Source organism: Schistocerca americana, chromosome 8, assembly GCF_021461395.2.
Source record: "Schistocerca americana isolate TAMUIC-IGC-003095 chromosome 8, iqSchAmer2.1, whole genome shotgun sequence".
NCBI classification, from domain to species: domain Eukaryota; kingdom Metazoa; phylum Arthropoda; class Insecta; order Orthoptera; family Acrididae; genus Schistocerca; species Schistocerca americana.
This window is the reverse complement of record NC_060126.1, coordinates 194,916,247-194,943,561: the sequence shown is the minus strand read 5'-3', so window position 1 is coordinate 194,943,561 and position 27,315 is coordinate 194,916,247. Positions and strand designations below refer to the sequence as shown.

The window sequence follows — 27,315 nt, the reverse complement described above, 5'->3', positions numbered from 1 at the left end:
AGCAAGTGGTTACAGAAGTTACTTGCTAGTGGACAAAAGCCTTTCATAATACTTCACGTCTAGGGCCACCTTGATGTTGGCAGCACTTGGAGACAAATGAGTATATTTCAAGTAGTGCCAATTTTCTCCGCTTCTGGCAGCACTAGCGAAATTGTCAAGTTATCATGGCCAAACAGTAGATCAGAAATGAAGAAAGGAGCAGTTGCTACATTCACCTGAGTTTTTCATAAATTTAAGTCAATGACCTGTCTGACCATGAAATGCTATTTATTTTAGAACACTCTTCAAAGACATGAACTGGAGTAAAATACAGTGCTCATTGCATGAAGGAAAAATACAACACTTATTAACAAAGTCCTTACCTCATTCAAATACTTTTCCCCAATACTAACCCAGATTAGACCAAAATCTACAAAGAAATCATGGATTGCTCAAGGCATAATAATATGTTGTAAAACAAAAGGGAAACTGTAACTGTCAGTCAGAAACAGCTCGTACGTAGATTCTACAGCTCATTACAAGATAAAATCACATAATGTTACAAAACAATATGGGATGTAGTGAAGAAATAACTGGTAGAACAAAACAACAGGTGCAGCAGATAGCATTAAGAGTACATTGCTGCAATGGTAACAGATGTGTGCAGCATTACAAAACTTTTTAACAAGCATTTCATAACTGTTACTGAAAAGATGGGATTGCCAGATTCAGTAGATGCTGCTGTGGAGTATCTCAGACCGCTCATTACAAATAACTTAAGTAACACAATTATGACCCTTACTATATTAGCAGAAGTAAGGCCGACCATAAAATTTTTAAAATCAAAAAATTATAGCGGTTATAAAAACTTATCAATGAAGTTAATTAAAGAGTATGTTTACGAATTAAACAACATATTAAGTTATCTGCATAACCACTCACACTAGGGTCATTCAATAATTAAAGAAACAAATTGGTCTAGAGAAAAAAGCATATACTTTTACAAAACAATACTTTTCCTACTTTTCAACATAACCCCTTGAACATTTATGCACTTGTTCCAACAGGCTACAAGCTTTTTTACTCGAGCTGCAAAAAATTCTTTATCTTGATGTCTGAACCAATCTCCCACAAACTTTTCCACATCCTCGTCGTCCTGGAACCTCTTCCCACGTAATGCCTCCTTCAGTGCACCAAACAAATGTAAATCACTAGGTGCTAAACCAGGACTGTAAGAGGGATGAGGCAGTACTTCTCATTCCATTTTCTCGATGGTTTTAGGGGTTAGTTGAACAATATGAAGACACGCGTTGTCTTGCTGGAGAATCACACCTCTCCTCTGAGATCCACTTCGTCTCTCTCATGACTGGCTTCACTTTATTTCAAAGCAAATCCGAGTAGTACTGGATGTTCATTGTACACTGCTCTTCGAGATAATCACAAAAAACTAGACCTTCAGCATGCCAAAACACCATCGACATGACTTTTCCTGCTGATTCTTGGGTTTTGAATTTTTTCTTGACAGGTGAGTTGGTGTGCTTCCACTTCATGCTTTTTCTTTTTGATTCTGGCTCATAACAGTGAAACCAAGTTTCATCACAAGTTAAAATTTTGTGGAGGAAGTGCTCACTTTGTGTTTCATAATGTTCTTTTAGCTCTGTGCACACTCTCAACCTCGTTTCCTTGTGTAGCCACGTCAACACCTTTGAGACTCATCTTGCACATGTTTTGCGGTACTTCAGATTGTTACAGATAATGTTATGAACAGTAGCAGTACTAACTCTGAACCTTATAAACTATCATTTCCACAGTCACATGGTGGTCAGCACGAATAACGTCATCAATTCGACTTTCAAGTGAGGGAGTTGAAACTGCAACTGTTCAGCCAGAATGGTGTTCATCAGTCACTGAGTCATAACCATTTTTGAACTGGTCTACACACTTGTAAAAATTTGCATGATTGATACAACCTTCACCATAAACTTTAGAAATACTACAGTATATCTTCACTGGCTCCTTGCCTTCAGCAAGTAGAAAACAAATAATAGAACACTGTGCAACAAATGTGGACGTTTCATGCGGACTCGCCATCTTGAAATTAATTTTTGAGGTTATAAACAAAACAATATTCAAACATCAGCTGATCAGGGCTTATCCCAGTGATGCCAACTTAAAGCTAAAAAAGTACCGACCTTGTCCTACTAACAGTTTTTTCCAAGACCAATTTGTCTCTCTAATTATTGAATGACTCTCGTACATTTATTTGTACCCACTATGGATTTCTTTCTGTGATAAAGCAAAACACATAATAGCGTGACAAATCTGCCATCACAGAGTAATCAAAGAAAATAAGCATGCATAACCATCAAAGAAAATGTACCTGGCCAATATCAGTGCCCCTGGTAAAACCACACAAGGGCAAATTAATTAAACTGTTAAAAGTTTCATTTGTATATTGTAACATTGTTATCCATACAGGGTGGTACACACTCTCTCTCTCTCTCTCTCTCTCTCTCTCTCTCTCTCTCTCTCTCTGTGAGTGTGTGTGTGTGTGTGGGGGGGGGGGGGGGGGGGTACCATATATGTGTGTGAATCATATCTTTAATTTGTTGTTATGAGTGAAGTGTTCCATTCTAAGAAGAAGAAATAAGGCATGTATGCCAGTCAGGTCTCAGTAAAAAATAAAACAAAAAATGGTTCACTGAAGTGGAAATATCTTATTAGACCTTTTGTCCAAATGACAGCTCCACCAATGCACTGCACTTTTATGTCTTGTGTGCATGATACTACTGCCATCTGTATATGTGCATATCGCTATCCCAGAACTTTTGTCACCTCAGTTTAATACTATGAGATTACATATAAAACTATACAATTAAACAATGGAAAGTCCATGCATCCCTATAAACAAATCTGTGGTACAGCATTGGGAATCCACATGGCATCCTATGCCATCCTATTCATGGGTCATCTAGAAGAATCTCCAGAATCACAATACCTTCTTCCCAATTTACATCACCTGGTCCTTCTCACCCCAACAAGCTGCCTTCCTCAATAATGGCTACATCAGTATCTCCAGCCACATTGAACCTAATAACCAATAACACTACCGACACACTGACAGCTTCAACCCATTCAAAACCAGTAATTCCCTTCCACATAGTCTAGCCACCCATGGTAATTACATCTGTTAGTGATGAGCCACATCAGGCGCAGTCGTGTTCAGGCCTTAGTGCCCAGAGACAGTGGCTGTGTGTGTGTGTGTGTGTGTGTGTGTGTGTGTGTGTGTGTGTGTGTGTGTGTGTGTGTGTTTTCTCTACGTCAGGAGGAGGACTTTGTCCAATAAAATAAATATCAAGCATCCTTTTTCACTGTGCCTGTCTGTGACTTAAGGCCTCCTCTATGTGGTGAGTACCAATCTATTTAACTATATAATTAATATAATAGAAGGAAACATTCCACGTGGGAAAAATTATATATAAAATCAAAGATGAGGTGACTTACCGAACGAAAGCGCTGGCAGGTCGATAGACACACAAACAAACACAAACATACACACAAAATTCAAGCTTTCGCAACAAACTGTTGCCTCATCAGGAAAGAGGGAAGGAGAGGGGAAGACGAAAGGAAGTGGGTTTTAAGGGAGAGGGTAAGGAGTCATTCCAATCCCGGGAGCGGAAAGACTTACCTTAGGGGGAAAAAAGGACAGGTATACACTCGCGTGTGTGCGAGTGTATACCTGTCCTTTTTTCCCCCTAAGGTAAGTCTTTCCGCTCCCGGGATTGGAAAGACTCCTTACCCTCTCCCTAAAAACCCACTTCCTTTCGTCTTCCCCTCTCCTTCCCTCTTTCCTGATGAGGCAACAGTTTGTTGCGAAAGCTTGAATTTTGTGTGTATGTTTGTGTTTGTTTGTGTGTCTATCGACCTGCCAGCGCTTTCGTTCGGTAAGTCACCTCATCTTTGATTTTATATATAACTATATAATTACATATGAGACAATGAGAGCCAAAGTGGTATAACTAAATTTTTCACAATTCTGAGAAATGAAAGGGTTTTGCGTTTCATTTAATATACATTCATGCTTTACAATAATTCGTGATTAAATTGATGAAATGTACAAATGAAATAATCTAATTACATTTACCTCGGACATTTTAGTTATTTGTCCTTTTCATTTCTTTTTATAGGACCTAAAAGTAGGAGTATCATTTTCCCTCTCAAAAATTTACTCATAGTCAAAGTTAAGGTGGTGTAAATCAAGAGCTGTACCACTCTTTTTATAAACATTTTGGTGAAGTTTAATACCTGAGGAGGAATACACTGTCTTTTAATCTCCATAATTTCAATTTATTTATAAAACATAATGTGATACTATAAATGTGAGTCGACACTTATTGCTTCTATAACACACTTTTCTTTCTCAAATTGAGTTAAAATAATTGCATTACTGTTGCCAATTACGAGAACGTTACCTACTGAGTCTGTCTTAATAGTTCAGCACTGTGTTCATCTACAAATTATACATAAATTGTTGTTTCTAAATGTCGGAATTTCTTAAAATGTAATTCTCATCATGCTGTTATTTCAATAGGCTTTATAATGGAACATGTCTGTTTACTCGATTTCACCATCCCCATCATCTTCCCCTGCCAAAAGGTCAACATGTCCTAGTCCAGCTTCCTGAGCTGAACTTGCAGATGTCAGTTGGTTGAAGAAAGCATGGTGCACTGGAGGGATGCACAGGTGTCGTCATGTCTTTCCTTTTTGCTTTGATGACAGGCCGCACAACATTGTTGGCAGGGATGAGTTTTAGAACAATAAGATGACGTGGCCTTGCCGCTTGAATTATTTATTTATTTATTTATTTAACCTGATCAGATTAGGGCCATCTGGCCCTCTCTTACATCGGACCAGTGTTCCACACATGTAGCATTTCACACATCAGAGTAACATCATGAACATAGTTTAAATGAGAAAATTAGCTTACTCTAGTGACAATATGAATAAAGACTAGTGACTAAGACCTAATAAAGTAAATGCGGAAGTATTTTTACAACAGTTGCTATACATACAGATTATGATAAAAGCAATAATAATAACAGTAAAACAAAAAATCAAATAATAATGATAAACATGACTAAGACCTAATAAAGTAAATGCTGGCAGTATTTTTACATCAGGTGCTATACATACAGATTATGGTGAAAGCAATAATAACAGTAAAAAAAAATCAAATAATAATGACAGACATGAGAAAGATTCGCAATAGTAATGAAGGTTTGTGCAGATGTACATTAATATTTTGGTGTGTAAAGTAGATGTTTACTAGTATAGCGAGTTTTGGGTAAGGGAGGTTTAAGGAGGGGGAGAGAGGGAAGTAATGAGGTGAAGTGCACTCATGTACAGAGGAAGGCATTACTGTTGCTTAAATAGATACGTCATTAACTGTTTTTTGAAGCCGGTCATGTTTTTAAGTTCTCTAACATAACGAGGGAGGTTATTCCAGAGTCGGGTTCCCGCTACTGTAAAGGACTTGGAGAAGGTGACTGAGCGATGCAGTGGAACGGAGAGGATTTTATTATGATGGGAACGTGTGTTTCTGTCATGTTGTTCCGACATGAGTGTTAGGGACGAGGAGAGATATGAGGGACAGTGTACATTTATAAGGCAGTAGATGAGACAGAGTGTATGGAAATCTCTGCGTTTGTCTGCACGCAGCCAGGACAATTTTGCATATGCTGGTGAAATGTGATCAAAAAGTCAAACGTCACAGATATATCGGACGCAGGCATTCGTGACCAGTTCTAGACGTCGGGAATTTTCCTGAGAGAGGCCTTGTAGGATAATATCGCTGTAGTCAATGATTGGGAGTATAAGCGTTTGTACTAATTTCTTTTTCAGATCGAAAGGGAAGAGTTTTTTATATTTTTGTAGGACATGAAGGGATGCTGATGCTTTTTTGCACACTGCAGTTACGTGCTCTGTCCAATTTAGATTTTCACCTATTATTACTCCCAAACTCTTTGCTGAGGGCGAGAAGTTAATAATTGTTCCATTTAGGATAAGAGGTGGTACGGATTCCCGATGTTTTGGGCTAATGAGCTTAGAGTGACCAACAAGTACCGCTTGGGTTTTAGATGGGTTTAGTTTTAGACCTATGTCCTGTGCCCATTTTGACAGTGCGTCGAGGTCAGTATTGAAATTTTCAATAGCTTTCTTGAGATTGCTTGGTTTTGCACTTAGATACAACTGAATGTCATCAGCATACATATGGTATTTGCAATAGGTCAGGACCGATGACACATCATTGACATAAAGAGAGAAGAGTATAGGACCTAATACTGAGCCTTGGGGAACGCCTGACACTACCTGCCGCCATTGTGATTTTATATCCCCAGACAGGACGCGTTGCTGACGAGACGTCATGTATGAGCGAAACCATTGCACTGCGCTTGGTGAGAAATTTAGACCGCTAAGTTTGGCTAGTAAGATGTCGAAGTCAACAGTATCAAATGCTTTGCTGAAATCTAAGAAGCAAATGATAGTCGCTTCTTGTCTGTCCATGGCAAGTTTCAGGTCATCTGTCACCTTTGTCAGAGCGGATGTTGTGCTTCGATATTTACGGAAACCTGATTGGTATTCGTCTCATAGGTTGTTAGTAGTTAGGTAGTTGGTGAGCTGGTCATGAACTATATATTCTAAGGCCTTTGATAGTGCAGGAAGAAGGCAGATGGGGCGGTAGTCAGAGGCTGCTGTGGCGATGTCCTTTTTAGGCAGTGGCTTAATTTGTCCCAGTTTCCAGGCCTCAGGGAAAACACTTGTGATTAATGAATCGTTGAAAATGTCTGTTATAGAGGGCAGTAGTTGGTCAATAATAAGTTTTACCATCTGGATAGTGATACCATCATGTCCAGTAGATGCTGATCTAATCCGCATTATGGCTTTCTTGACAGTACTGCAAGTGACGTGCTGTAAATAGAATTTTTCTTTGATACAGTCGTTCATCCCAATGAAGTAATCAATGATTCTCTGTTTTTTTGCGGATCAATTTTGGTTGCAGGTAATGTGAAGAATCGGTTTAGTTCTTCAGCTGGGACCATGGGATTTTCTGCAACTTTTATTTTGCCTAAACCGAGACTACGGAGATTTTTCCACAGGATAGCTGGTCTACATCTATTGTCAGCTAATGTACGGGCATGTCTGAGCTTAGCGTTTCTCACCGCTTGACTGACTTTGTTTCGTTTCTGCTTGTATACAGCGTGATTTTCAGATGTAGGGTGTATCTTGTATGCTCGATGTGCAGCATCTCTGCGATTCATTAGCTGTTTTAGTTCATCAGTCAGCCAAGGTGCAGGTTGCCTTTTTGCTTTTCTGGTCTTTATTGGAGCATATTTGTCATATAGTTGAGTAATTTTGTTAGTGAAATCGTGGAGTTTGTCGTTTATGTCCATGAGGGGAGTAGAGGTCATCCCCCAAACTATTTCTTGTGCCTCAGTTTCGGGTTCAGGCAAATTTATGCGTTTGAGGTCTCGGTATGTAGACAGTTTTTGTTTCTTTCTAGGGCATTCTAGTGAATACGTCATGGAAATGATGTCATGGGCAGACATACCAGGCGCAGATATTTGAGAGGTGCGGATTATTCTGTTCGGGGATTTCGTTGCGAATATATCTATGAAAGTGTGACTGGTAGTCGTGTGATGAGTAGGTCCCAGCTGAAGTAGCGTCATATTTGAGGAAGAAAGCATCCTCTTAAATTTCCCAGTGGAAGGACTATTGCACAGAAAATTAATGTTGGTGTCACCAGCTATAATTACATGTTCATATGACGATTCGAGACTAGAGAGGGCAGTTTCGAAGCAGGCGAACCCACCTACTTTAGGAGGTTTGTAAAGGACACATATTAAGCACTTTCTGTTAAGTGATTTGATCTCTATGAACATATATTCCACTTGTTTATCTACATTGTTGTTGGATGTGTGTAGTACTGTAGGTGACAAATCAGAGCGTATGTACGCCCCTACTCCGCCCCCTCGTCTGTTGCATCTGTCGTGCCTGAGAAAGATATAGCCATCAAGGTTTACGGAAGTTGTAGTAATACTTGGTTTGAGCCAAGTCTCTGACAAAAGTATTACGTGTACATCAGCAGTTTGAAATATATATTTGAACTCGTCGAAGTGAGCTGGCAGAGACTGGACATTTGCATGTACAATATGCAGCTTGGTGCGTTCGGGCGTTGATTGCCCGAGGAGGCTGCCGACCGATGTTTGCGGGTCGTGGTTGGCGGTGACAAGAGGGTCTGGCATGAGGAATGCGGAAGGCGTGTGAAGGAGGGGGGTGAGGGAGTGTCCTCCCAGTTCTGTGCAGTGAAAGCGGCCGGGAGGGGGAGGGGGTAGGTCCCCAGGGAGGCAACGGGATCTGCGGCCAAGGTCAGCGAGGTCTGCAACGGTTATGGAAGTAGACGTGGGCTGGCAGGGGAAGGAATTTCGCTAAATACAATGTGAGTAATCTGCACGTTATGACAGAGGGTGATATTAATTGCACTTATGAGGATAACAACTAAAGTATGATGGTGGGTTGCTAATTAAGGATGGAAGTGAGACTACCTTATGCAATAATTAACAAAATTACATGAGAAAAACAATTAAAAATGAAAGTAGTTATGTGGAGAAACGAAAAGTTGATAATACAAATAATAACAAATATTACACGAGAAAAAATAATTAGAGATAAAAAAAATAGCTATTTAGAGAAATGAACAATTTGATAATGCATTAGTTACAATATGGTTGACAGTGTAAACAATATAAATATACAGGTTAGTGGCAGCAAGATTAGACATGATTTAGCTTCTAAAGCACAGGCTTTCGAGTTCATTAACACTGCAAATTGTTTTCTTTCCGTTTTCGGTCTTAACCATTATCCTGCCGTCATTTGTCCATACGTTATGTAGCCCAAATTTCGAAATCGCGCTCTTCAAAATGTTTAGTCTTTCAGAGGTCAGATCCTCGCGTACTGTCAGACCCGACTTGGCGGGATTCTTCTTTGCTCTGAAGATTTCAGATCTCTTCCTATACGACATAAATTTCACTATTATAGGTCTTGGTTTTGTAGAACCTGGCGACTTACGACCCACTCTATGACTTCTGTCAATGTCACTCAGAGTCACCTGCACGCCTAGCTTTTCTTGGACAAGGTTTATCACAAGTTCATCTGTGTTCTCCCTGCTGCTCTCTGGAATGCCGAACAGTCTGAGATTATTGCGTCTCTGATATTGTTCGAGCTCGTCCGTCTTCTCGATCAATTTCTGTTCGAGCAGTCGTGCTTTCTCCTCACTTGCTTTTAACGATGTGTCCAGTGCACGGATCTCGCTCGCATTCGCCTCCAGAGTTTTCTGTATTTTGTCCGTCACTGCTGCAGTGACAGCATCAGTGATGGTTTGAACAACGAGCCCGAGCGTCTCCTTAGCCTGCAGCGCGGCACACACCTCAGCCTTCACGAGTGCAGCGATGTCAGTGATGCCGGGCGGAGCGGCCGCAGCTCCCGGTGTAAACTCCACGCCTGCGCTGTCGCCGGCCTGGCCGTTGGCTGCACTGTGCGTTGTTCGGCGATTTTCCATTTTTAGTGCGATTCCGTGTAATTGGTGCTCAGTATGTGATGTAAAATACGACACTCGGCAGTAGATATACGGCTTTAGTATATGTACACTAGCCTAACTGCTTAAAACACCTCCAGATTTCACGTAAACTTGCGAGCCAAGCTAAGGCACGTCACTCACTCGCCGCCATGTTGGAAGACTACCACTATTCCCCCGAACGCACTTCACTCTGGCACGAGAGAAAGGATGCATTTGGAGCTCTCAAAGTGGCTCTGGTGGGAGTTATCATTATACCACTTCTCCATAGTAAATTTCCGTGCACTGTGAGTAAACTGAGTGGTTTCTATTGTTTAATTATATATGTGGTTATGTATAATAAATTAATCATTGAGTGGGCATGCCTTTGTATAAAGTGTGCCAACCACGAATAACACTGTTTTGTACCAATCCATTATTGCTTTACAAATGTGATGCCCTACCCATCCCATCAATATTGCTTCAGCTACCAAAGTGCTAAGTTGTACTGTTATACACCCAAAGGAGCAGCGGTAATATCACAAACAGTGAGTTACATGAGAAAAAATTTACAATCTGTGCAAGAAAATGACCCAGCTTCTGAGCTAGTGGCGCAATTTCGAATTGGGTAGCTGTATGTGAGTTAAGTAACTATCGAATAAGCAGCTGGCTGTGATCTGATAAAATGCGCTGTTTAATCATTTGAGTGTGTCGTTATCGTGGGGCGGCACTTGTATGTGGTATTGGAGTGATATAATGAAAGTTTATTTTATTATTGTGTAACTAACCAGTGACTTTGCTCTTACGTTATAAGTTTATTTCATCATTGTTTAATTAAAGTAATATTAAACAGTGATTGCTCATACATGTTTACCTTGCTAACATGAAGATCGCATTCTTCACATGTGTACAATGTGCGCCACACGCCCACTCGAGTCACAAAAAACGGCATGACCACTCAAGAGTTAATGTAAAATAAATCTTGATGATATTTCATACACTTGCCTAAGTCACACAAAGACAGTAAAGCAAACTCTTACTTACAGTGAGATATGGTTCTGATCATAAAGTTCCTTGGAAAAAACAATACTTCCATCAGGAGCTTGATATGCACAGATGTCATCAGATGACTTGTTCCGTACATGAGACATCCTGAAAATGGGTGAAACATAATACATAATTACCATAGCTACAGAAGTACAAAATACACATCATCTTACATAAATAATTTTGTGAAAATACATAAATACAATTATTGTAGTCACTTGATACCTGTGGACCATTATCTTGAAGTAACATGGCACATGGTCTACAGTCTCAAATTAGCAGTTGTGCAACAAGCTAAAGAAATGAGAAATTGTATTGCTGCACAATATGAGATCCTTACCAGGTAGGACTGATGGAGGACATCAAAAAAGTTCAATAACTCCTATGGTCTTATTGTGAGAGGAGAAAGTGTCATCGATATCTTCCTTTACAAAGGTGTGCTCAGGAGAATTGCCTCAATTTAATCCTAGCGCCACTGAAAAGATAATGAAATAAGTATTGGCGTCAGTGGTGTTGAGAAACAACTGAAATCATTAAAAATGAAGAAAGCTCCAGGGCTCGATGGAATCCCTGTCACATTCAATACTGAATTTGAGGCCGAGTTATCTCCCATTTTAACTATTATCTATCATCGATCCCTCAAACAAAAAACCGTGCCCAGTCCTTGGAAAAGAGCACAGGTCACACCCATCTACAATAAAGGTAGTAGAAGTGATCCACAAATCTACTGTCTAATAACCTTGACACGAGTTCATTGTAGAATCTTAGAACATATTCTGAGCTCCAACATAATGAGGTATCTCAGAAAGAAAGACTTCCTCAATGTCAGCCAGCAGGGATTCCGAAAACATCGAGCATGTGAAACCAAACTCGCATTATTCTCACATGACATACTGAAAGCTTTCGATAAAGGCAGTCAGATAAAAGTATTTCTTGATTTCTGAAGAGCATTTGACTCAGTACCACATCTATGCATATTGTCAAAAGTACAATCATATGGGACATCAAGTGAAACTTTGGTGTGTTGGTTTGTTTGTTTGTTTGTTTGTTTGTTTGTAGATCTGGAGGAGGAGACCCAACAGCGAGGTCATTGGTACCATCGAATCAGGGAAGGAAGCCGGCCTTGCCTTTTCAAAGGAACCATCCCAGCATTTGCCTAAAGCAATTTTAGGGAAATCACAGAAAACCCTAATCAGGATGGCCCAGGTGTGGTTTTGAACCACCATCCTCCCGAATGCAAGTTCAATGTCCTAGTCACTGCACCACCTCACTCAGGAGTGAAATTTGGGACTGGATTGAGGACATTTTGCTAGGGAGAACACAGTGTGTTATCTTGGATGGAGAGGCATCGTCTGATGAAGAAGAAACTTCAGGAATGCCCTAGAGAAGTGTTGTGGGACCCTTGCTGTGCATGTTGTATGTTAATGACCTCCAAAATGACAATAATAGTAACCTCAAGATCTTTGCAGATGATTTAGTTATCTATAATGAAGTACTGTCTGTAAGAAGCTTCATCAATATTAATCAAAAACATCAATTTTTAACAAAATAATTTAATTGGGTAGATTAAAAATCTACTCACCAAGTGATGACAGAACACACACATAAAGGAAGGTTGTAATTAGGCAAGCTTTAGGGGAAGAAAGAGAGGTCTAGGAAAAAGGGTAGAATTTGGGAAAGTCAGCCAAAACTCTGGGTCATGTGAGACTTACCACATGGGATGACAAGGAAAGGATATTCTTCCCGTGTAGTAAGTCTCCACTGGCCCGTGGTCCTGAGTGACTTTCCCGAAATCTACCCCTTTTCCTAGACCTTTTGTGTCTTTTCCTTCATCCTCCTTTCTTCCCCTTCAACCTTTCTGCCCAAAGATGGAGTCACTGTCTCTGAAAGCTTGGCTAATTACAACCTTCATTTATGTATGTGTTCTGCTGCCACTTGGTGAGTAGATTTTTTATCAATCCAATTAAATTATTTTGCGCAAATTTCAGTTTATTCTTGATAAGATTTTAAAGTGGTGCAGAAATTGGCAACTTGCTTTAAATGCTTGGAAATGTAGAACTGTGCACTTCACAAAATGAAGAAATGTAGTTTCCTACGACTGTAATATCGACGCATCCCTGTTGGAATTGACCAACCCATACAAATACCTGGATGTAGCACTTTGCAGGGATTTGAAATGGAATGATCACATAGGCTCTCACTTGTGGGTAAAGCAGGTGATGGATTTCGGTTTATCGGTAGAATACTGAGCAAGTGCAATCAGTCTACAAAGGAGATTCCTTACAAATCACTTGTATGACTGATTCTAGAATACAGGTCCCCCCCCCCCCCTCTCTCTCTCTCTCTCTCTCTCTCTCTCTCTCTCTCCATTCACTCAATTGGTTCAGTTCTGCAGGTCTTAGAAGACTCACTGCTGACATATTGGTATAGCCCAGGCAGAGGGCTATGTATTCCCATCAGTTTGCAAATTACCAAGCAATACAGCCTGAAGAAAGATTATGATTTATTCTCCGTTTCTAGACAACTGGAGACAGTAACATGAGTATGTCAATAGCTGCTACATGTAAAATAATTCCTGATAGTTTCAGTGACACACGTGTAGCACTTGGTATTTTATTGAAGTATGTATAAGGAAGATACTGTAAATATAGTACAATTAATTTAATTTGTGTGTGTGTGTGTGTGTGTGTGTGTGTGTGTGTGTGTGTGTGTGTGACGTAATTGCAGCAATCATCAATGTAAGCCATGAGAACAGCAACTCTGGTGTTTGAGGCGAGAAGATAAGGTAACTGCTGACTCAATTCACTTGTGTATACACTTGTTTGGAAGCCAGACCTCTCTGATGTCTCTGGCTGTTTTTAATTTTGCATTAATCAACATAATAAATACATACTCACACTTGTTGGCTTTGAAAGAAATTTACTGTGGTGTTCTTTTTTAATAAAAAGGAACATAAAAGTATGAACCTCCTCACTCTGTTCCAGCCTGACAGGAGCAAGTAATGAATTTGTCTTTCCCCTGTTCCGATTTGAATATCTGAATGCTTTACCAGTTTCTTAGCAAGCATATTTCAGTTTGTTTGGCACTTGGTGCTGTGGTCCCCTTGGACCCCACATGTATCTATGACATCTATATTCATCTACCAGCAATATTAGATTCTCTTCTTACATGCAACTCATTCAACAGCAAATTTAATTTGTGCACAAAACAGCAGACTGTGAAAATCAATTCTCTCTGTGATGTTCAAATTAAAGAGAGCACCAACACATAGAGTGTGCAAACTTCCTTTGATGGTTTACTGAGAGACCAATAACTAGCAGAACATAAGTGAGTACCTACGAATGTGAACCAAACACGACAGACCGCTATTCATTTGCGCTTACATACTGGCACCAAAAAGGATGCTCACTCGCTTGAGTTTGCTTCACTGGTAACCAAGATTAACATAACTGAAAGGTGGCTTAAATTCCCATGACTATTTTATCCCAACAACCATCCATCTCATTCATGCGTAACATGCCTTGAGGTCAAAGCATTTTCAAAGAGGTTTTTACTCTTCTCAGAAATCCATTCCACGTGAAACACAATGTTCCAATATCACACAACGAGGGTAATCCCAAAAGTAAGGTCTGCTATTTTTTTATAAGTACATAGAACTGTTTATTTCCACAATGGTTTACATCAGTTTACAGCTTGAACATTTAGCTATTTTTTGACATAATCACCATTTCTGCCGATGCATTTTTGTAGACGGTGTGGCAGTTTTTGTATGCCCATGTCATACAAGCTCGCTGCCATGCTGTTCAGAAAGTTATGAACTGGCGTGATTGTTGCTTGGTCTCAGGTGTAAAGTGGTATGCCCAGGTTTCGTCACCCATGACAATTGCATTCAGAAAGTTGTCCTGTTCGGCTACAATGCAGTGAAGAAATGCGTGCGAAGCATCAACTTGTTGCTGCATGTGGTCCTCAGTCAGCATGCGTGGCACCTATCTTGCGCACACCTTCCGGTAGTTCAATGTTTCCATTAAAATTATGAGAGTGGCACTTCGGGAAACCTCAGGAACCAACGTGCAGAGATCATCCAGGGCGATCCGTCAATCTTCACGCATGCTTTGCTCAACCTTCAACACTGTCTCCTCATAAATTGATAGTCTCCCGCTCCTTTGTTCGTCGTGAATTTTGGTCTGACCAGCTGCAAACTCTCTACACCACTTACGAACATTTTCGATATCCATACACGACTTACCACACCCTTCTGTCAATTGGTGATGGATTTCAATCAGCACAGTGCCCTTTTCGTATTTGAATACCACAGGTGTGGCAAGCATTACCTTCATCCTGGCACATTTTAACTCCCAGTGGAATGCTGCTCAGGTGGCACTGTGTACATTATAAGGAAATCGTAATACTGTCAGCACATGAAATAATGATTTTCATTTACACACACACACACACACACACACACACACACACACACACACACACAATCCCGTTCATTGTGATTTTATATATACTTAATTGAACCTACCATGCAGCTGGAGTCATGTTAGGTAAGAATGGTCTTACTCCTGTAATCACTTCATGAGAAAGAAGACCTAGACTCCAGTAGTCCACTGAGCTGGTATAGCTATAACAAAACAACACATCTGATTCATTTAATCTGCTCTTTTTAATTCTGCTCTGATGCCTTAATTAGTACTGTAAATTACAGAAAATACTGCATTTACATTTACACACCGTATCTGTTAGATATTTACTTTAGCTGGAAGAGGAACTGTGTTATTGTACAAATAATATATGAGCCAACACTGCACAAGATCTATACACTGCACTACTTGAAATATACAGCATTTGTTATGTACATGTTATATTTGAAGAATTGCTTTAACCCATCACTTGTTTTGAATTAATTAATGTAAATATATTATCCCTGGCATTTTTAAAAGTTGAATCTAATTCTGTAGCAAAAGATACACATTGTACACAAATTATTTTCTGATAATAATCAAGCATTGTGTCATACTAAGCCTATAACAGTCGTTAAGTTAATGACTGTGTGTTGTGAATGTATCTTTATCAACCATAGTCCTAAATAGTGAGAATTTTCCAGTTGCTGAGAGCCTATCTTCAAGTTATACGTAATAAGTGGCCTGCTTTGAAATTTCTTTCTCAGTTGCATAGAGTAGGTAGCAAAAATTACCGACCATCACACTTGCAATGTTTTGTAAACAATGCTAAGGAAGACTGATGCTGTAATTTGGTTATAAATGCACTACCTCATATGTTTTGCACTTACCGCTACTGTAAATCAGTATATTGTATCTGCCCCCCACCCCTTCCTCCCTGCAGCCCTTTCCCCCCTCCTTAGTATTAGTCAAACTACTGCAGAAAGAACATTCACCTATTACATTAACTAGCAATTATTATTCTATGAACCTGATATCATTCCTGGCATCACACTGTCCTTTACCCTAAGATGTAAGGGAAAATCAAGTAGTTCACCTGACTGCAAATCATGAATACTTCTATTCTTTGTATTTTCATGTTATGAGAGTGAGTATTATATCTTTATGAGGCACTAGGTCTGGTCAGTGGTCATTAATACCATGCACAGATATGATCCAAATCTGGTTCACATTCCAGTCTTGCAATATTGTGTGTTACATATCACACTTCAAGAGCAAGTCTGTCAAAGTACCAAAAACCATCAATTTCATTGACCGACAATGATAAATTTGAAATGTTTTCCTATTACCCTTAATTTGCTATACTTCACTCCAAAGTGTTCATACTGACAAATTTTAACAGCTGCACTTAAGCACAATGACAGCATAACTTTACAGGTCAGTTTATTCCCTAAGTTAACTGTTTTTCATCTTAATGCCATACAGTACATTTTAAAAACTAACACATCTGAGGACAAAACAACACAGTACAAACATTCTTCATCTGGAATGCAATGAAACATTATGCCAATAATAGAGGTTCCATTAATAACCTCCTTCATCTTCAATAATAGCAAACATTGAACACTTCTTACCAGCAATAGTCAGGTAGAGTACAGAATTACTTTATACAACATTGTTTAATTTTACTTGTATCACACTTTTAATCACATTCCAAAATGCTACATATATGTATAATGAGTCAGTTTTACACAAGCTACTCCTTGTACACTCAAACACCTTGAGTAATCTAAAACCTGAACAAATTAACTACTTCACCACTGTTCGTGACTCTAGGCTGTTCTAACTTAAGCTTAAAATCTATTACAGAAGTAAAAGCTGTACTGCACAGCATCTCAATCTATCAACAATAGTGTGAAGCTAACACACAGCCCAAGAAAACATAAAAGCACCACCAAAACGACATAATCCTTGTATCTTCATCATTAAGTGTCATTGTAGCTTACTGATTTCAAACAACTCCTACACTTCTATTTTCACTCACATAACTGTTACCCATGGTCATAATCAAAACATCTTCGGCCCCAGGTTCGAATCCCACCGCTGCTTAAATTTTGATTAATAACCAGCATTGGCGGCTGAAGACTTTCAGCATAAGAAGTCACCCTAATTCTACCAACGGCCTTGTCAAAGAGGTCGGAGGAGCGTACAGAGGTTCAGGTCACTCTCTTGTCCTAGGGGTGGGAAACTGCCCCTAAAGGTGGAATAATCAGCAATGATCAATGGCATGAGGATACAGAAGGCAATGGAAACCACTGCATTACAGACACGTAACGTGTATCCACGGGACATGTGGCCTGTAATCGAAGACATGTCATGATGATCTCTCCATTGGAAAAAGATTCCGAAATAGTCCCCCATTCGCATCTCTGGGAGGGGGCTGCGAAAGGGGAGGTTACTATGAGGAAAAGATTGAATAATCAACAGAAGGAAATTGTTCTACAAGTCGGGGCATGGGATGTCAGAAGCTTGAACATGGTAGGACAACTAGAAAATCTGAAAAGGGAAATGCAAAGGCTCAATCTAGATATAGGAGAGGTCAGTGAAGCGCAGTGGAAAGAAGACATGGATTTTTTGGTCAGATGAGTATAGGATAATATCAACAGCGGCAGAAAATGGTACAACGGGAGTAGGATTCGTTATGAATAGGAAGGTAGAGCAGAGAGAGTGTTACTGTAAACAGTTCAGTGACAGGGTTGTTCTTACCACAATTGACAGCAAACCAACACCAACAATGATAATTCAGGTATACATGCCGACATCGCAAGCTGAAGATGAAGAGAGAGAGAAAGTGTAATACAGTATGAAAAGGGGGATGAAAATCTAATAGTCATGGGGGACTGGAATGCAGTTGCAGGGGGTAGGAGAAGAAGAAAAGGTTACAGGAGAATATGGGCTTGGGATAAGGACAGAGAGGAGAAAGACTAATTGAGTTCTGTAACAAGTTTCAGCTAGTAATATTGTATACTATGTTCAAGAATCACAAGAGGAGGAGGTATACTTGGAAAAGGCCGGACGATATGGGAAGGTTTCAATTACATTACATCACAGTCAGACAGAAATTCTGAAATAAGATATTGGATTGTGAGGTGTACCCAGGAGCAGATATACAGACTCAGATAACAATATAGTAGTGATGAAGAGTAGGCTGAAGTTTAAGACATTAGTCAGAAAGAATCAATACACACAGAAGTGGGATACGGAAGTAATAAGGAATGATGAGATACGGTTGAAGTTCTCTACAGCTATAGATACAGCAATAAGGAATAGCTCAGTAGGCAGTACAGTTGAAGAGGAATGGTCATCTCTAAAACGGGCCATTACAGAAGTTGGAAAGGAAAACATAGGTACAAAAAAGGTAACTGTGAAGAAACCATGGATAACAGAAGAAATATTTCAATTGATCGATGAAAGGAGGAAGTACAAAAATGTTCCGGGAAACTCAGGAATACAGAAATACAAGTTGCTGAGGAATGAAATAAACAGGAAGTTCAGGGAAGCTAAGACGAAGTGGCTGCAGGAAAAAAGTGAAGACATCGAAAAAGAAATGATTGTCGGAAGCACAGACTCAGCATGTAGGAAAGTCAAAACAACCTTCGGTGCCATTAAAAGCAAGGGTGATAACATTAAGAGTGCAACAGAAATTCCCCTGTTAAATGCAGAGGAGAGAGAGGATAGGTGGAAAAAATACATTGAAAGCCTCTATAAGGGGGAAGATTTGTCTGATGTGATACAAGAAGAAACTAGAGTCCATTTAACAGTGATAAGGGATCCAGTATTGGAATCGTAATTTAAAAGAGCTTTGGAGGACTTATGATCAAATGAGGCAGAAGGGATTGACAACATTCCATCAGAATTTCTTAAATCATTGTGGGAAGTAGCAACAAAACAACTATTCACAGTGGTGTGTAGAATGTTTGAGTCTGATGACACGCCATCTGACTTTCGGAAAAACATCATCCACACAATTCCGAAGATGGAATAAGCTGACAAGTGCGAGAATTATCGCACAATCAGCTTAATAGCTCATGCATCCAAGTTGCTTACGAGAATAACATACAGAAGAATGGAAAAGAAAATTGAGGAGGCACTAGATGACGATCAGTTTGACTTTAGGAAAGCTAAAGGCACAAGAGAAGCAATTCCGACGTTGCGGTTAATAATGGAAGCACGTTCATAGATTTGTCAACCTGGAAAAAGCATTTGACAACGTAAAATGGTGCAAGATGTTCGAAATTCTGAAAAAAAGTTGGGTAAGCTATAGGGAGAGATGGGTCATACACAATATGTACAACAGCCAAGAGGGAATAATAAGGGTGGACGATCAAGAACGAAGTGCTCGTATTAAAAAGGATGTAAGACAAGGATGTAGCCTTTCACCCCTACTGTTCAATCTGTACATCAATCAAGCAATGGTGGACATAAAAAGAAAGGTTCAGGAGTGGAATTAAAATTCAAAGTGAAAGGATATCAATGATACGATTCGCTGATAACATTGCTATCTTGAATGAAAGCGAAGAAGAATTACATTATCTGTTGAACAGAATGAACAATCTAATGAGTACAGAATATGGATTGAGAATAAATCGAGGAAGGACAAAGGTAATGAGAAGTAGTAGAAATGAGAACAGCGAGAAACTTAACATCAGGATCGATGGTGACAAAGTAGATGAAGTTAAGGAATTCTGCTACCTAGAGAGTAAAATAACCAATGACGGACAGAGCAAGGAGGACATCAAAAGCAGACTAACAATGGCAAAACAGCCATTCCTGGCCAAGAATAGTCTACTAATATCAAATATCGGTCTTAATTTGAGGAAGAAATTTCTGAGAATGCACGTCTGGAGTACAGCACTGTATGGTAGTGAAACGTGGACTGTGGGAAACCCGGAACAGAAGAGAATCGAAGCATTTGAGATGTAGTGCTACAGATGAATTTTGAAAATTAGGTGGACTGATAAGGTAAGAAACGAGGAGCTTCTGCGCAGAATCGGAGAGAAACGGAACATGTGGAAAACACTAATAAGAAGAAAGGACAGGATCATAGGACATCTGTTATAGGACATGGGGGAATGACTTCCATGGTATTAGAGGAAGCTATAGAGGGCAAAAACTGTAGAGGAAGAAAAATAATTGAGGACATAGGTCGTAAGTGCTACTCTGAGATGGAGAGGTTAGCACAGGACAGGAATTCATAGCGGGCCGCATCAAACCAGTCAGAAGACTGATAAGCCAAAAAAATTGTAATATCTTCCCCCACCCCCCCATGAACTATGGACCTTGCTGCTGGTGGGGAGGCTTGTGTGCCTCAGCAATACAGACCGCCATACTGTAAGTGCAACCACAATGGAGGGGTACCTGTTGAGAGGCCAGACAAATGTGTTGTTTCTGAAAAGGGGCAGCAGCATTTTCAGTAGTTGCAGGGGCAACAGTCTGGATGATTGACTGATCTGGCCTTGCTGTGCTGATACTGCAAATGGCTGAAAACAAGGGGAAACTGCAGCCATAACTTTTCCCGAGGGCACGCAAGTTTAATGTATGGTTAAATGATGATGGCGTCCTCTTGGGTAAAACATTCCAGAGGTAAAATAGTCCCCCATTTGGATCTCCGCACGGGGACTACTCAGGAGGACATAATTATCAGGAGAAAGGAAACTGGCATTCTACTGATCGGAACATAGAATGTCAGATCCTTTAATCAAGAAGGTAGGTTGGAAATTTAAAAAGGGAAATGGGTAGGTTAAAGTCAGATATAGTGGGAATTAGTGACGTTTGGTGGCAGGAGGAAAAAGACTTCTGGTCAGGTGAATACAGCGTTATAAATACAAAATCAAATAGGGGTAATGCAGGAGTAGGTTTAGTAATGAATAAAAAAAATATGAGCGCGGGTAAGCTACTATGAACAGCATAGTGAACGCATTATGGTAGACACAAAGCCCACGCCCACCACAGTAGTAAAAGTTTATATCACAACTAGGTCCACAGACAATGAAGAGATTGAAGAAATGTATGATGTGATGAAAGAAATTATTCAGATAGTGAATGGAGACGATAATTTAATATTCATGGGGGACTGGAATTCGGTAGTAGGAAAGGGAAGAGAAGGAAAAGTTATGGGTGAATATGGAATGGGGATAAGGAATGAAAGAAGAAACCGGCTGGTAGAATTTTGCACAGAATATAACTTAATCATAGCTAACACTTGGTTTAAAAATCATGAAAGAAGGTTGTACATGTGGACGGGGCCTGGAGACAATGGAAGATTTCAGATAGATTATAGAATGGCAAGACAGAGATTTAGGATTCAGGTTTTAAATTTTAAGACATTTCCAGGGGCAGATGGGAAATCTGACCACAGTCTATCGGTTATGAACTGTAGATTAAAACTGAAGAAAGCGCAAAAAGGTGGGAATTTAATGAGATAGGATCTGGATAAACTGAAAGAACCAGAGATTGTAGAGTGTTTCCGAGAGAGCATTAGGAAACGGTTCAGAAGAACAGGGTAAAGAAATACAGTAAAAGAAGAATGGGTAGCTTTGAAAGATGAAATTGCAAAGGCAGGAGAGGATCAAGTAGGTAAAACAATGAGGGCTAGCAGAAATCCATGGGTAACAGAAGAGATATTGAACTTAATTGGCAAAAGAAGAAAACATAAAAATGCAGTAAATGAAGTAAGCAAAAATACAAACATCTCAAAAATGAGATTGATACGAAGTGCAAAATGGCTAAACAGGGATGGCTAGAGGGTAAATGTAAGGATGTAGAGGCATATATCACTAGGGGTAAGATAGATACTGACCACACAAAAATTAAAGAGACCTTTGGAGAAAAGAGAACCACCTGTATGAGTATCAAGAGCTCAGATGGAGAACCAGTTCTAAGCAAAGAAGGGAAAGCTGAAAGGTGGATGGAGTATATAGAGAGATTCTATACAAGGGTGATGTACTTGAGGGCGATATTACGGAAATGGAAGAGGATGCAAATGAAGATGAAATGGAAGATATGATAATGCATGAAGAATTTGACAGCGAACTGAAAGAGCTAAATCGATACAAGGCCCCAGGAGCAGACAACATTCGATTAGAGCTACTGATAGCCTTGGGAGAGCCTGCCCTGACAAAAAGCTACCATCTGGTGAGCAAGATGTATGAGATAGGATATTCCTCTTGAAATCTGAGGGTATTTTGCCTAATTCCAATCCCCAAAAAAGGAGTTGAAGACAGGTGTGAAAATTACCAAACTATGAGTTTAATAAGTCATGACTGCAAAATACTAACACGAATTCTTTACAGACGAATGGAAAAACTGGTAGAAACCAACCTCGGGGAGGATCAGTTTGGATTCTGTAGAAATGTTGGAACACGTGAGGCGATACTGACCCTATGACTTATCTCAGGAGATAGATTAAGGAAAGGTAAACCTACATTTCTAGCATCTGTAGACTTAGAGAAGGCTTTTGACAATGTTGATTGGAATATTCTCTTTCAAATTCTGAAGGTGGCAGGGATCAAATACAGGGAGCAAAATACTATTTATAATTTGTATGGAAATCAGATGGTAGTTATAAGAGTCAAAGGGGCATAAAAGCGAAGCAGTGGTTGGGAAGGGAATGAGACAGGGTCGTAACCTATTCCCGATGTTATTCAACCTATACATTGAGCAAGCAGTAAAGAAAACAAAAGAAAAATTTGGAGTAGGAATTAATATCCAAACTTTGAGGTTTGCCGATGACATTGTAATTCTGTCAGAGACAGCAAAGGACCTAGAAAAGCAATTGGGCAGAATGGACAGTGTCTTGAAAGGAGGATGTTGTTGTTGTGGTCTTCAGTCCTGAGACTGGTTTGATGCAGCTATCCATGCTACTCTATCCTGTGCAAGCTTCTTCATCTCCCAGTACTTACTGCAACCTACATCCTTCTGAATCTGCTTAGTGTATTCATCTCTTGGTCTCCTTCTATAATTTTTACCCTCCACGCTGCCCTCCAATACTAAACTGGTGATCCCTTGATGCCTCAGAACATGTCCTACCAACCGATCCCTTCTTCTAGTCAAGTTGTGCCACAAACTCCTCTTCTCCCCAATTCTATTCAGTACCTCCTCATTAGTTACTTGATCTACCCATCTAATCTTCAGCATTCTTCTGTAGCACCACATTTTGAAAGCATCTATTCTCTTTTTGTCTGAACTAGTTATCATCCATGTTTCATTTCCATACATGGCTACACTCCATACAAATACTTTCAGAAAAGACTTCTTGACACTTAAATCTATATTCGATGTCAACAGATTTCTCTTCTTCAAAAACCTTTTCCTTGCCATTTCCAGTCTACATTTTATATCCCCTCTACTTCAACCATCATCAGTCATTTTGCTCCCCAAATAGCAAAAGTCATCTACTATGTTAAGTGTCTCATTTCCTAATCTAATTCCCTTGGCATCACGTGATTTATTAGACTACATTCCATTATCCTCGTTTTGCTTTTGTTGATATTCATCATATATCCCCTCATGAACCACAGACCTTACCGTTGGTGGGGAGGCTTGCGTGCCTCAGCGATACAGATAGCCGTACCGTAGGTGGAACCACAATAGAGGATTATCTGTTGAAAGGCCAGACAAATGTGTGGTTCCTGAAGAGGGGCAGCAGCCTTTTCAGTAGTTGCAGGGGTAACAGTCTGGATGATTGACTGATCTGGCCTTGTAATGCTAACCAAAACGGCCTTGCTGTGCTGGTACTGCAAACGGCTGAAAGCAAGGGGAAACTACAGCCGATGACGTAATTCTGTCAGAGACAGCAAAGGGCTTGAAAGAGCAGTTGGATGGAATGGACAGAGTCTTGAAAGGAGGATATAAGATGAACACCAACAAAAGCAAAATGAGGATAATGGAATGTAGTCCAATTAAATCGGGTGATGCTGCAGGAACTAGATTAGGAAATGAGATGCTTAAAGTAGAAAGAGTTTTGCTATTTGGAGAGCAAAATATCTCACGATGGTCGAAGTAGAGAGGATATAAAATGTAGACTGGCAATGGCAAGGAAAGGGGTTTTGAAGAAGAGAAATCTGTTGACATCGAATATAGATTTAAGTGGCAAGAAGTCTTTTCTGAAAGTATTTGTATGGCGTGTAGCCATGTATGGAAATGAAACATGGACGATAACTAGTTCAGACAAAAAGAGAATAGATGCTTTCAAAATGTGGTGCTACAGAAGAATGCTGAAGATTAGATGGGTAGATCAAGTAACTAATGAGGAGGTACTGAATAGAATTGGGGAGAAGAGGAGTTTGTGGCACAACTTGACAAAAAGAAGGGATCGGTTGGTAGGACATGTTCTGAGGCATCAAGGGATCACCAGTTTAGTATTGGAGGGCAGCGTGGAGAGTAAAAATCGTAGAGGGAGACCAAGAGATGAATACACTAAGCAGATTCAGAAGGATGTAGGTTGCAATAGCTACTTAGAGATGAAACGGCTTGCACAGGATGGAGCATCAAATCAGTCTCTGGACTGAACACAACAACAACACAACTGTAATATACAGTTAGTTCCTTGTAGTTGTCTTGGGACATTAAAATAAATTCAGTGTATTATTAATCAAAGAAACAAATGAACCTCTAAATCATTCTCAACAATACAGACATCTGATTTTCATTGTTAATGCTTTGAAGTTTATGCAACTAAACCCATTTTTTTCCATTTTCAAAAACTAAGCAGTAATAATACAACACATCTGCCACCTACTAGCTACACACTTGCGACATTCACCTGCTTCATTTCTTTGTTGATTGTCCTCGGTGTTGATGCACTGCATTGCTACACTGGCTAAAAAATGAGATTTGTAATTTCAACACTGAATACAGGAAATGATATAGCCAACAGGTGCACAGTTGCTTTTCACAGGTAATCACTGAACTACAATAACCATCTCAGACTAAAAACTTTGGTATGTATCCAAACAATATTAGCAATGAATTATTACATAATCACATACAAATTAATCACACTTGTCCCTCCATACATAGTCAATAAATTAACGTCATTAAGGAAGCAAAAGGTTGTATCATAGTCTACTAAAGAAAACACGAGTTTCTGTGGGACTGGTGTGGTGAGACCTCACAAACAGTTGCATCTGGCCGATATTTGAGAAGAATGGAAAACATATGCATGGCCACATAAAAAAAAAAAAAAAGCCTACGTCTTCACAGTGTATGATTTGGCAAAAGCCTATATCTGGACGGCTAGATGGGAATCCGTAGCTTGTTACTCCCAACAACAAGCCCAGTGTTCTAATAACTGTACTGCTTCACGCATTTTAGATAAAGCTCAAGTGCCAGGTTTACAGACTTATGAATGTATCATCATTGGCTATGGAGATCTACAACAGATGTTTGTTTAGTTGCTCTTTTCATTTGTGGCCAACTCAATATGAATTTCATGCATAACACAGACATGATTACACTGATAGCAACATCATTATAGATGGAGCATAAGTTTAGACTGGAAAAGAGGAAAGCATGAAATCAGTAATGCTTTTTCAAAGGAACCAGCCTAACAGGGAGTGATGATTATCAAAATACAAAGAAAAACTAAAACAAGTAGAAAGATATATATGTTCAGTGAAGTATATAAAAAGTGGTAGAGTCATATCTCAATGAGAACTTAAAACTTTCAGCACAGGACAGGAGCACAGTGAGAAACTATGGCTCAAGTTTAAAAGGGTAGTTGACTATACACTATGTAGACACGTTCCCAGTAGAACAGTTCATAATGGGAGGGACCCTGCATGGTATACAGTCACTATAAAGAAACTTCTGAAGAAACAGAAACTACCGTATAATAGGTGTAAAAGAAAGCATAGGGCTTTAGATAGAGACAAGCTGAATGAAATGTGTTTGGCTGTCAAGGGAGCAATGTGTGGACCCTTCAATGACTACCATAGCAAATACTGTCAAATTATCTTTCACAAAAGAAATTTTGATTGTGTGTAAAGGCTGTTAGTGGCACCAAGGTTCATGTCCAGTCACTTGTGAAAGTAGCAAAGCAGAAGCTAAAATGCTTAACTCCATTTTCAAATGTTCCTTTACGAAAGGAAAACACAAGAAAATTGCCACAATTTAATCCTTGTTACCACAGAAAAGTTTAAGAAAGAAGGCTGCATTCATGGAAGAGACCTAGAGACACTGGACAGTTTCAGATTGATTACGTAATGGAAAGACAGAGATTTTGGAACTATGTTTTAAACAGTAAGACATTTCCAGTGGCAGATGAGGACTCTAACCACAATTTATTGGTTATGAACTGCAGATAACTAAGAAAACTACAAAAAAGCGTGAAAGCAAGGATATGGGAACAGATAAATTGAAAGAATGAGAGGTGGTTGAGAGTTTCAGAGGGAGCATTAGTCAATGATTGACTGAAACGGGAGCAAGGAATACAGTGGAAGACAAATGGGTAGTTTTGAGAGATGAGTAGTTTTGGCAGCAGAGGTTCAACTGTGTAAAAACAGGAGGCATATATATCCTTGGGTATCACCAAAGTTAGTGGATTTAATTGATGAAAGGAGAAAATATAAAAATGCCGTGAATGAAGCAGGCAAAAGGGAATACAACATCTCAAAATGCGACTGACAGAATGTGTAAAATGGCTAAGCATAAATGGCTAGAGGATAAATGTAAGAATTTAGAAGCATATAGAACTAGAGGAAAGATAGATACCACCTGTAAGACAATCAAAGAGGCCTGTGAAAAAAGGGAAGCAACTATATATTAACATCAAGAGCTAAGATGGAAAACCAGTACTAAGCAAAGGGAAAGCTGAAAGGTGGAAGGAGTACACAGAGGGGCTATACAATGGAAATGAACTTGAAGGCAGTATTATAGAAAAGGAAGGGGACATAGATGAAGATGAGATGGGAGATATGATAATGTGAGAACAACTTGACAGAGCACTGAAAGATCTAATTCAAAACAAGACCCTTGGGCAAGACAACATTCTGTCAGAACTACTGATATCCTTGGCAGTGCCAGCCATGACAAAACTATTTCACCTGGTGTGCAAGATGTATGAGACCAGAGAAATACACTCAGACTTTAAGAATAATTCAATAACTCCAATTCCAAAGAAAGCAGATACTCACAGCTGTGAATATTACCAAACAATCAGATCAATAAGTCATGGTTGTGAAATAAATTCTTTACAGAAGAATGGAAAAGCTG

General features: G+C 39.5%; 1 protein-coding gene across 5 annotated transcripts in view; it reads right to left on the bottom strand.

Moving 5' to 3' along the window:
* Positions 1–27,315, bottom strand: part of LOC124544656 (inhibitor of nuclear factor kappa-B kinase subunit alpha) — a 177,210-nt gene that overhangs the window by 100,285 nt on the left and 49,610 nt on the right. For all 5 annotated transcript variants that reach the window (XM_047123274.1, XM_047123270.1, XM_047123273.1 and 2 more), the window contains 2 exons: positions 15,165–15,263; positions 10,634–10,741 (listed from right to left, as the gene is read on the bottom strand). In XM_047123274.1, coding sequence (XP_046979230.1) covers positions 10,634–10,741; positions 15,165–15,263 — 207 coding nt within the window. The remainder of the gene's footprint in view (positions 1–10,633; positions 10,742–15,164; positions 15,264–27,315) is intronic.